Here is an 11902-nt window from a genome sequence, read left to right as displayed (position 1 = left end):
TTGAGTCATACAGGCAGTTATCATACGAGAAAAGAAAATATACATAATTAATTATCTTTATCATCTATGAAGTCTATTACAGAATAATAACATTTTCCTAAAAGAAACTCCTTTAGTCTTGCATTGAAAATGCGATAGTTGGTAATAGTTTTATATTCTAATGGTAGACTATTGAACAAGAAGACGTACGCTCTGATAACAAGCCGCGTGTTTCATAATATTTAGTCTTGGCACTATCTTGTTTTGTATATCTTTCCTTCTAGATGACATTCTGGCTTCCTGCTCTTTCTGGCTTTCATAGTTTTTTAAGTGTTTGATAAGATCCGTGAGAAGAACAAGTATGTACAAACAGGGCAATGTTAATATCTTCAGCCGCATAAAATGTTCCCTACTAGACTCATATTGGGGAATGCGAACTATTGTTCTAATGGCCCTTTTTTGCATAATGAACATGGCTTCCACATTGTATTTGTAGCTGTTTCCCCAGAGTTTTATGCTATAACGCAACTTAGATTCTACTAATGCATGGTAGACCATCTTTAGTTGTTTCGTCTGGACTTCATCGCGTACACTGCGGAGCGCATTACACGCAGAGCTTATTGAATTGCGTAGTTCCTCTATCTCATGTTTCCAATTGAGTTGGGAGTCAATATGGATACCTAGGAATTTGACTACATCTGTTTGTTCTATTTTAACTCCGTTTAAGATGACATCCAGTTGGTTTACCTCAAACCAATTACTAAAGGCTTTCAGGGCTGCGTTAACACTGTTGTTGAGATGCATCATGTTATTGGCAGAGATAATGGCATTAGTGTCGTCGGCAAAGACTACTAAATTTGTATTGGGCACAACTTTGTTTATATGGAAAGTAAGGTCATTCAAAAATATAATAAAGAATAATGGACCCAAAATTGATCCCTGGGGCACACCCCGTGTCACAGTCACTAGTCTGGACTTGACAACCTTCTCAACACACATATAATTGTATGTGATAGCCTGTGATCTTCCTGTGTGTTTTCTTGTTTAGGGTTTATTTCCTTTTTTATATTGTACAAATGTACAGTCACATGCAATATCACGTTCAGTAGTTTTTAAGTTTATCGCGAACATACATACATACAGTCAGACACGGTGGGGACTTTATTTTATAACGTGTATAAACTAGCTATCCGTCCCGGCTTCTAACAAATTATTCACTCAAATCTTCTTCAAGAATCACTATTGATAGGTTGAAAACCGCATGAATATCCGTTGAGTAGTTTTCGAGTTTAACGGTGACATACAGACATACAGGCAGAGAGACGCGGCGGGGGACTTTGTTCTATGCAATGTAGTGATGAGTGAAGAAAAACTGATGCTATACTGTTATTAGCAGTATAGTTTGCTAGGATATGTAGCCTACACACACACTATAGGAGGCACTAGCCATCTGTCCATGAATTACGTCATCGATTTATGACGATTTTTGACCGATTGATTTTGATCATGCTTCGAATGACCCCGTTTCCTCCTTTTGAAATGACGTAATTTATGAATAGCCCCTAAAATATGTAATGGTCTTGATTTTTTGAACGAAATAAAGAATTTTGAATTTGAATTGGCAGCCGCGTGCAGATGTCGGCCGTGGCGCTCCAGAAACGGTGGTACGAGCTGAAGCAGCACACGCGGCGGCGGTTCCACGCGCAGGCGCGGACGGGGCTGGACGGCCAGGCCGGGCAGCTGCCCCTCCCCATCCACCAGGCTATAGCGCGCAGGTAACACTAGAGACAACATGCTCGAACTGAAGCAACACACGCTCACACGATCTCGTTGCGAACGCGAGCGCGTTGGGCCCGCCGCGCCGCGCCGCGGTCGCGTTCGCGAGTTTTTCGCTTACGTAAGACGCAGCGTTAATGAAGAGAAACAAATATACATATAATACAAATGTTGCAGGTACGGGTTCGTGGTGACGAGGTCGGCCCACCAGGTGTGGCGCCCTCTGGTGACGACAGGACAAGTGGGGCCGCCCACGGTAACTATACTCATTACATTTTATAAAAATAAAATAAAAATACGTTTATTACCAGAATACAAAAACAGTACAGTAGTGGAAGGAAAAGAACAGTATGGTAACTTAAAACTAAAGTATGGTACATTTTTAGTGTTTGGTAAAATGATACCAGTCTCAACATAAGCTAGGTCAGCTGGTGATGCCCAGCGTTGATTTTCAGACTGATCCTTTTGCCAAATACTACAAAATTATTATACAGTTGGAAAACTACGATGCCATTTATTTGCGTGTGAGATGTGCGTGTAATACATATTTAGTAGTGTGAGTAGTGCGTGTGTATATGTATCGTAGGCTTAATGATTTTGATGAAGGTTGGTAAAAAACAAGGAAAAATTTCTTTGTAGAGATTAACAGGCGAGGAATGTAGATGCTAATATCTATTTTTTGCGTAAGTTCTATTCTGTTGTATTTTGAAGAAGGTACGTCTTTATCAATTTTTTAAATTGTAGGAATTTCGTGGAAATACTTTGTGAACTATAATGAATTTGACCAATCGTGTCTCGCCGCGGTTCAGAGGACAAAACCAAATGATAGAACAACAGATATCAATATCTAATTACCTAATTTTGTTTTATTGTTTAGGTTGTATAGAAGAAAATGACTCCACCGACAAGAGCAAAGCTCTTACGTGATAATGAGTAGAAAAAGTGTTATTTTAGTTGACTCATAGAAAAAATATTGTATACAATAGTGATATAATCAAGCTTTTTAATCTCGTACCTTACTTAGGCCACTCAGCAAGCTTCATGAACTGAAAGGTCCTGTCTAAAATACTACTATTCCGTTTCGGTGGATGTATTAAATTTCAATCAGGCAACAAGGCCCATATTACAAATACCTTACAGTCTAACATACATATGTATTTTATAAACTTAAAACTAAACACCATTTAGTCACTATTTAGTAGTATTTAGTATTTTAATGTCATCCGATATTGCTCTTAGGGGCTATTCATAAATTACGTCATTTCAATTTTGGGTCTGGACATCGGATGATGGTAGCATGACGTAGGAGGAAACGGGGTCATTCGAAGCATGATTCTTGGATGATTTTAGGGGTAGCGGGGTCAGAAATCGTCAAAAATAGATGACGTAATTTATGGACAGCCCCCTAGCTGTATAGCTATTGAATGTAAACCCGACGTGTCCTGGTGCAGAGCGAGCGCGGGCCGGCGCCGGGCGAGCACGCGGCGCCGCGCACCGTCGGCGACGACGTCTCCTCCGACTCCGACGCGGGTACGACACGACTACTAGTTTTCTCACATATTTATTTACACAAACGGGTCTACCGCGATATGATTGCGAAATTATATCGCGGTAGACCCGGTCGTGTAGTTAAATATGTGTACAAAACGCGAGAGTTTAAAGTGTTATATTTTTCTCACATGTAACCGTAAGCCTATGTAGTAAAAAATGTTTTGGTTTAATATTTACAATGACAACGTTATAGAACGCAACACATATTTTTTAATTTGATTCTTGTTTGTTGGTTTGTGAGTTAATATGTGTTCAAAACGCGAAAGTTTTAAATATTGTAATTTGTTTGTTGCTCATTAATAATCATTGTAGTTTGTTATTAAGCTTAAGAAAGGGGTCATCCATTAATTACGTCACACGTTTAGGGGGAGGGAGGGGTCAATAAAATGTGACATATTGTGACATGGGGGAGGGGGGAGACACAAAGTTTGTGACGTCACTTTAACTTGATCAGTAACCGAAAATTTATTTATATTATTTTATTCGCTGTACATTTAAATAACAAGTTTTTAAAACGATAATCGTTTTTATTCGTTTAATTTTCTTTCCTAAGCAGTTTTGGGTTATAGAATTACTAATATTTATATCGTCAAAAATATTTTGATAGAATATTAATAATACTTAGGTAGGTACTTACTTAATTCGATTTGGCGATTTCGTAGAAAAAATGTGACGTCACACTATACTCCGTTTTTTTTAGCATTAGAAATTAGGTAAACAATCTTGATGTGTCTTTTAATTGCAAAACACATTTTAAAAATAAGTTACGGCAAATATGTAACAATTATGAATCTAATACGATCACTTATATTCTCCTGCTTTCATAAGTAATAGTTATTGATTTTTAAAAAGCGTTTTTCAATTAAAAGACATGCCATGATCGCTTACCTTCTTTTAAGTTCTTTCTAATGCTAAAAAAAACGAACTATAGGGGGGAGGGGTTTGCCAAATGTGACCAAGTGTGACAAGGAGGGGGGGAGGGGTCAAAAAACCTAGAAATTCGTGTGACGTAATTAATGGATTGGGCAGCGTTCGGGAAACTACGTAATGTCTTTTCGTCCGACATACCTCAGTGCCTCAAGACGAAAGTCTTTAATCAATGTGTGTTACCAGCGATGACTTACGGCTCCGAAACGTGGTCTTTCACTATCGGCCTCACCTCAAAATTCAAAGTCGCTCAACGAGCTATGGAGAGGGCTATGCTCGGAGTTTCTCTGCGTGATCGAATCAGAAATGAGGAGATCCGTAGACGAACTAAAGTCACCGATATAGCTCACCGGATTAGCAAGCTGAAGTGGCAATGGGCAGGCCACATTGCGCGCAGAGAAGATGGCCGATGGGGTCGAAAAGTGCTCGAGTGGAGACCACGGACTAGCAAACGCAGCGTAGGACGTCCACCCACAAGATGGACGGACGACCTTGTTAAAGCCGCCGGAAGACGCTGGATGCGGGTGGCTTCCAACCGGTACGAATGGAGGTCCAAGGGGGAGGCCTATGTTCAGCAGTGGACGTCTTATGGCTGAGATGAATTAATGGATGACCCCAAATGTTACAGCCCAATTTGCTTCACTTTTTATTATCCTTGACAATAACGCGTTGACTGGTAGATAATGCCTAGATGCATTAAGTCTGCCCGTTATACTTTATGTGCAATAAATTTTAAAAATTCATAATTATCTTTCCTACAGCGCGTGCCGAAGATGACGATGACATAGCTATAGTAGAAAAAACTTTAGTGACCATAGACTTATCAGAAGATATTAGAGAAGAAGATAAGACTAAAAAAGTAGTGACTACGAAAGGAAAAGCAGCCGCCAGTTCTAAAACAGAAAGTTATGGTCATGAGGCGGCAGAAAAAGACGAAATAATGATTGTAGAGAATGCCACTGCAAATGCGTCTGATAACCGCATAGCACTCTTACAAAAGCGAAAGTCAAGTAAACCTGGCAACAAACCTGATAAAAACCACCCTGCTTGTAGTAAATGCAAGAAAATAGCAAAACAAAAACAAATAGATAAAACTATAGACAAAAATAAAGAGATAGTAGATCTAGACGCACCGAGCCCTCCTACAGATGTTTTAGAAGCTTTGCAAGACTTGGACGTTAATAATTTTGAAACGACAATAGTGTTTGATAGCGATGAAGAAGATGTTAGACCAAATGTTGATAAAAAATCGGAAGTTTCTAATGAGCCTAATGAAGATAGTGTTCCTAGTACAAATGATAATGAATCTCAGATGAATGAGAAGGCAGAAAAAAGACGTCAAAGAGAATCTAGTGATTCAAGCAATGGAAATTTGGTCATAGATGATGACGCTAACATTGAATATGAGAGCAGTAATAGTGATTCAGAAGACACAACCCTAAGACGTAGTAACATGAAATACAATATTTACGACAAGAAACGTTTTCATGAATATAACCCGAATGCAAAGGAGAAAGTAGAAAGAAGAACAAAGATAAGTCAAGTGACAGGAAGTGATCCTATGAAAGAGGTGACAGGGGAGACTAATGATGGTGAAGAGAACGCGGAATCGAGTTCTGATGATGGCAGTCGCAGCAGCGACAGCTCGGGAGGGAAAGAGAGGGAACTGGGAGAAGAAGAGGGGAGTATTGGTGAGAAACGTACCTATGTATGATTATTGTTACGTAAATGAATTAAGTTTTTAACTTTTTTGTACTAAATTTATATCATGTAAGGACATATATCCGAGCATGATGGTATCGCGTAATTTTGAATTGTTTCCATTTTTTTTTTGGAATATGTTTTTTTTTACTCAATCATTTAATAATGCGTATTTTCTATTTTAGATACAAAATAACCAAAAGCATCTGAATACTGTTCTAGTGGTAAACATTTTCACTAACTGTATTTATTTCTGCCCCCAGATCCGAAGCTGCTCATGTACGCAGTAGTATTACTGGAAAGAATCGACGTATGTTCGCTCCGTCCCGCATCACGGGCATCTTCTAAATCACCATCAACAACACCACGCTCTTCAACCCCAGAATCTCTACCAATAAAGACGGAACCAATTCTCTCGCCGTCTAGGTCACCTATAAGAGATACATCATCACCACCTATGCCTGAAAGAGCATCTTCTCCACTTTTATCTAGAATAATCCCACCCCCACCCCTTGACCCATCTCCAATGTTATCTAAAATAACCCCACCCCCACCCCTCGGTCCATCTCCAATGTTATCTAAAATAACCCTACCCCCACCCCTTGACCCATCTCCAATGTTATCTAAAATAACCCTACCCCCACCCCTTGACCCATCTCCAATGTTATCTAAAATAACCCTACCCCCACCCCTTGACCCATCTCCAATGTTATCTAAAATAACCCCACCCCCACCCCTCGGTCCATCTCCACTTTTCACCAGAACCTCGCCCCCACCCCTCAGAATATTAAAACCCGATCCCGATCCTGATTCCTTATTCCAGTTTTTCGCTGCAACTTTGCCTCATGAATTCGTTTTCAACAAAACTAACATACCATTGTTGAGAATGTGTAAGTTCTGTTCCGTGGTGCTGCAAAGAGTCGATTTGACTGATAAGGGGAAAATGGGGAACAGAGTAGCGAAGAAAGTGGAGTTGCCGGATATAGAGGAAGTGAGAAGAAATAATAGGAGCATGCTGACGGCGCAGGTCGCGCCGCGCCGAGCGAGACGGGTGAGGTTTAGGATCATACTACACTTTTTATCTCCTTGATATTTTTATCCGGTTACCGGCAGTTCGTAAAACGTGTAGTATTTAATAACCTAAACCGACCAAAATCTGATATTTGTGACCCTTTTCATTTGATCTTCCATAGAGTCCTTTCTCAGAGTACATACCTACCGTTAGAAATTGATGTGACGCGCTGGCATTATACATATATTTATGATTAAATGGTTTCCTCGCAGATGTCCGGCTCGACGCCCTCGCCATCAAGCGGCTCCGACTCGGACTGGACGCCCGACGCGAGCGACAGCTCGGCCGTCCGGAGAACACAGCGACGCACCGCCGAGTCGGAATCCGACTCGAGAACACCGCGACATAACACGGACGAGTCAAGTTCCGACTCGAGAGCGACGCAGCGACGCGACTCGGAGTCGGATTCCGACGAGGGCTCGCAAGGAGTGTCGCAGCGACGGACCGCGGACGGTTCCACGTTCGGCGTGTGGGGAGCGCGCCAGCGGGTCAAGGAAGCCGAACTGCAGCGGATGCTTGACAACTTGGCGGTGAGTATTAAAAAAATATATCGTCCTTACACATTAACATACATACAATAATATTAATCTTAAAAACTAAAAAATCATTTTGGCGACACATTAGTTTTTTGCTGCTTCACTTGCTGTGGTATGATTATAATATGGTATGTGGACAGGAGAGTCTTTAGTCCGTCAAATAGCCATACAAACGGTAGCGATTGCATGATACTAATATTCATTTTAACATGACCATTCAAAGGCATCGGCAGTGACTTGGGGGACGTTTTTTATTTATAGGCTTTTTATTTTAAGTTTATTTAGTTTAGAGATAGTTTGTATTATTATTTGTAAGCTAATTTAATGTTTTATATTTACTTAATTATTTGTGAATTAAAATTCTTTTTGGATGATAAATAAAAAAAAAAATTCAAAGGCATTCGACACTGTATAACATAAAAAAAATACGTTTAAATACACGTTTTATTTATATTAAAATATGAATCTAACGTGTAAATTGTTCCTACGACTTGTGTAATACTTACAACGAGTGTTGGTAAATGGGAGATGTATAAAATGTTAACGAAGTTATTTGTTGGGAGTACCTCAGGGTGCCACACTGGGAGCGTTTCTGTTGTTGTATGTGGTAAAACTATTACTATATTTTTTGTCGTCTAAACGTGCAAGTTTTCCCGTTTGTAATACAATTCATACATGGTTGTTATTAGTCAAAGATTTGCCTGAACGTGTCATATAAATTCATAACAAGATTTTTTATACTGCAGGGTATAGATGGCGAAAAAGATTGCGATCACATCAAGTCAACCAGTATGCGAGGGTGAGTAAACATCGACGGACCGTAAAATTATTATTAAAAACAACATTCATTTAATTTTTTTACTTAGTGTTTTGTTTTTGACGTGTATTGTATTATTTTTTATAAAATATAATTTTAGTTTCAACGTTTTGTAATTTTTGTGTAACTTTAAAATAATGTATAAATAGCCTTTTGGATATGTTGTTGTGAAATGTTGGAGGTGTTTCCTAAATAAACATGAATGCAGGCCCGCGGCCGCGTTGCTGTCGTCCAATTGCGCGCGCTGCGCGGCGCGCGTGCTGTCGGCTCCACCAATCAGCGGCCACGAGGCGCGCCTGCAGCGACAGCTGCTGCGCCGCGCCGCGCGCATGGCCAGGACACCCACGGTAAGTCTAATGACAAAAACCGGACAAGTGCGAGTAGGACTCGCCCACCGACGGTTCCGTACTTTTTAGTATTTATTATAGCGGCAACAAAAATACATTATCTGTGAAAATTTTAACTGTCTATCTCATGAAATTCAGCCCGGTGACAGACCGACGGACAGTGGAGTATTTGTAATAGGATCCCGTTTTTTAGGACCCTTTGGGTACGGAACCCTAAAAATAGACAAAACAATAAGACCTAAACGCGTATGTTTCAAAGCTCTACATTGACATACCCCACTCGATAGGTTTGTAAAAGTATTTTTTTCTAAAGGTCGCGCAATTTTATGTATGAATATTGAATATGCCTTAATATCTATAATAAAACCGGGCAAGTGCGAGTCGGACTCGCGCACGAAGGGTTCCGTACCATAATCCATAATACAAAAAAAAACAGAAAAAAGAAAAAAAAAAAAACGGTCACCCATCCAAGTACTGACCACTCCCGACGTTGCTTAACTTTGGTCAAAAATCACGTTTGTTGTATGGGAGCCCCATTTAAATCTTTATTTTATTCTGTTTTTAGTATTTGTTGTTATAGCGGCAACAGAAATACATCATCTGTCAAAATTTCAACTATCTTGCTATCACGGTTCGTGAGATACAGCCTGGTGACAGACGGACGGACGGACGGACGGACGGACGGACAGCGAAGTCTTAGTAATAGGGTCCCGTTTTACCCTTTGGGTACGGAACCCTAAAAATGAATTTTGAAGCATAAGAAATGAATGACTGTTGTGTTTCAGGCATTCCCTGCTACGACTTCCACTGCCGCCACCCCTCCCGCCGCCGTGCCTACAACTGTCACTTCTACCACCGCTGCCGTTTCTACCACCGGTGCCGTTTCTACCGCCGCCGCCGTTTCTACCGCCGCCGCCGTCACCACCGCTACGCCCATTGTTGTTATGACTAAGGCTCCGGAAATTGTACATAGAGCTAAAAGTAAGTTTCAACATTATGTATTATAATTTTTATTTTGTGGTTTATTATTTGTGCTTATTTTACTTTGTTCTCGAGTTATTTTTAGCCAGATTTCGACAAAATTTCGTCGATATATGGAGTTCCCTATTCTATACAATATATGCTCAATTTCACCGTATTACATTTTCGCATTTCCTAAAAAAACTTTCTGAGTTCCGATGATATTCTCGTGACTCAATTTAAAATTACATTTGTACTTATTCCGCCCAAAATGTGGAACTCTTTAAACAGCCAAATTGTATCCAAAAGTTAAAAAAAAAACAACAAAAAAATAAACTGGGTGGGTACTCTTTTTTATGGCAAGTAGGAACTACGAACTACTGAAGATTTTACTGAAGTCGAATGTCCGTAATTTAACATGTAAAAACGAAACTTTATTTCCAGAAAGCAAGAAACGCCCGCACTCGCCCTCCCACCCCCCGCGGCCCCGCACCCCGACATCCCCCGTAGACCCGGAAGCCGCGGCGCGCGAGTGGCTCCGACAGAAGAATATAGCCGCAGAGAAGTTCGGCATCAAGCCCCGCAGCTACAAGAAGATTGCTCCAGCGGTTCAAGATAGCGCACCAGCCACTATACAGCCTGTAGAAGCTAGCAGCGATATGGTATACATTTGTTTGTTTTCTATACTCCTAACTCCTTAAAAAGTGCGGAATCCCCGGCGTGCGAGTGGGAGTTACACAACCTATAACACGAGTTAACAGCGATACGCTATTATACATTTACTAGTTGTTGCCCGTGACTTCATCTGCGTGGACTTATTTCTCGATACACACTTACACACTTTTATTTAATCCTATCGGGATGAATTTTTAAAAGCACTGAAATTATTTTACTTACTTTCTAATATGTATTTTAATAGCTCAATTGGCAGAGTATGGACTAGTGATACAGTGTTGCGAGTTCGAGTCACGTCCGAGACAGTGATTTTTTTTTACTTTTTATTGTTTCTAAGTGTCAGACTATTTAACACAATATTAATGGCTCCTCTCCACGATGGGCCAACGCCGGCCACTCCAAGGGACGCAGCCATGCGATAGAATGAGATAGCAACATCACTTGGTCCCTCTAACATATAAATGCGTCTCTTGAAGTGGCCGGCGTTGGCCCATCGTGTAGAGGAGCCATAATATAATGCTCATTACTATTTCTGTTTCGCGCAGGTACCGAAACCGCCCCAACAATCAAACGAGATTACAATATTACTGACCAGCAACGCAGAGGGCGCCACTGTGATGCCCCTCACCGAGGAGAACCTCGCGCGACACACCGGACAGGGCTTCAGAGCAGCCACCAGCAGCACCACGCCCACGCTCTTCAACCCCTCCGCTGTTGCGGACATCAATAAAAAACTAGGAGCGCTAGCCCCGACCAAAACTCTAGACTTTCTACCGATCCTAAAACCCGCAAACACTGATAAACTCCAAACTACAAAGGCGAATGTAGGATTTCGACCAGTGATAACTACTACGAGGATCAATGACGACTTCCGGCCGGTGATAACCAACGTGCAGTCTCTCGCCAGCCTGCCGAAGACGTCTGTCAAAATAGTCCCGAGAGACATGCCCGACCTGAACAACCATGAAGTGTTCGCGGTGGTCAATAAGAAGGACCCGAAAGCGAGCAAGAATATCATAATAATACCTTCCACCCGAAATCCGCCTAAAAAGCAAGAGGAAGCGAAAACTAAAGAACACACAGAAAACTTGCCGCAATTAGTAAATGTTTCTGGCGGAGTACATTTACCGCCGTCGAGTGTGGGGCAAGGACTACATCTAGTTGTATCTCAGTCTCCGCAAAAACACACTATTTTAAATTTCCAGCCGAGTGTATCTCAAAAAAATTATATACCAAATATAGTGGTATCTGGTAGTATGATCCAAGGAGTGGAAACCAGACCGAAGTCTACTAGTAACTCTCGTCCGAACCTGGTCACGTCCGTGTCGCAGAGACCACCGCTGATACTGAACTCGGTGTTGGCCGGGCAGTCATCGCAACAACAGTTTACGTTGTTAAACTCGACACAAATGCGCGCCGTGCCGCGTTCGTCCACGGTAGTGACAACTTCGGCGCCTAGTGTCCTGTTCAGTTCTATGCCAGGTCAGTACTATCATAGATCATATAAAGTATGGTCACAACCGCGGCTGACGTTGTTGAACTCGACACAAGTGAGCGCTGT

At 41.3% G+C, this 11902-nt stretch overlaps 1 protein-coding gene across 1 annotated transcript in view; it reads left to right on the top strand.

Moving 5' to 3' along the window:
• The first annotated feature begins 1918 nt into the window (after positions 1 to 1918).
• Positions 1919 to 11902, top strand: part of LOC134676761 (mucin-2-like) — a 30832-nt gene continuing 20848 nt past the window's right edge. The window contains exons 1-10 of the mRNA XM_063535146.1: positions 1919 to 2011; positions 3207 to 3285; positions 4995 to 5924; positions 6198 to 6985; positions 7219 to 7536; positions 8289 to 8341; positions 8568 to 8706; positions 9492 to 9687; positions 10111 to 10328; positions 10887 to 11823. Of these exons, the coding sequence (XP_063391216.1) occupies positions 5174 to 5924; positions 6198 to 6985; positions 7219 to 7536; positions 8289 to 8341; positions 8568 to 8706; positions 9492 to 9687; positions 10111 to 10328; positions 10887 to 11823 (3400 nt within the window). The 5' untranslated portion in view covers positions 1919 to 2011; positions 3207 to 3285; positions 4995 to 5173. The remainder of the gene's footprint in view (positions 2012 to 3206; positions 3286 to 4994; positions 5925 to 6197; positions 6986 to 7218; positions 7537 to 8288; positions 8342 to 8567; positions 8707 to 9491; positions 9688 to 10110; positions 10329 to 10886; positions 11824 to 11902) is intronic.

This window comes from Cydia fagiglandana, chromosome 25, assembly GCF_963556715.1.
Source record: "Cydia fagiglandana chromosome 25, ilCydFagi1.1, whole genome shotgun sequence".
Classification (NCBI taxonomy): domain Eukaryota; kingdom Metazoa; phylum Arthropoda; class Insecta; order Lepidoptera; family Tortricidae; genus Cydia; species Cydia fagiglandana.
Note: the sequence above shows the minus strand (reverse complement) of the source record. Positions and strands in the feature narration are given on the sequence as shown.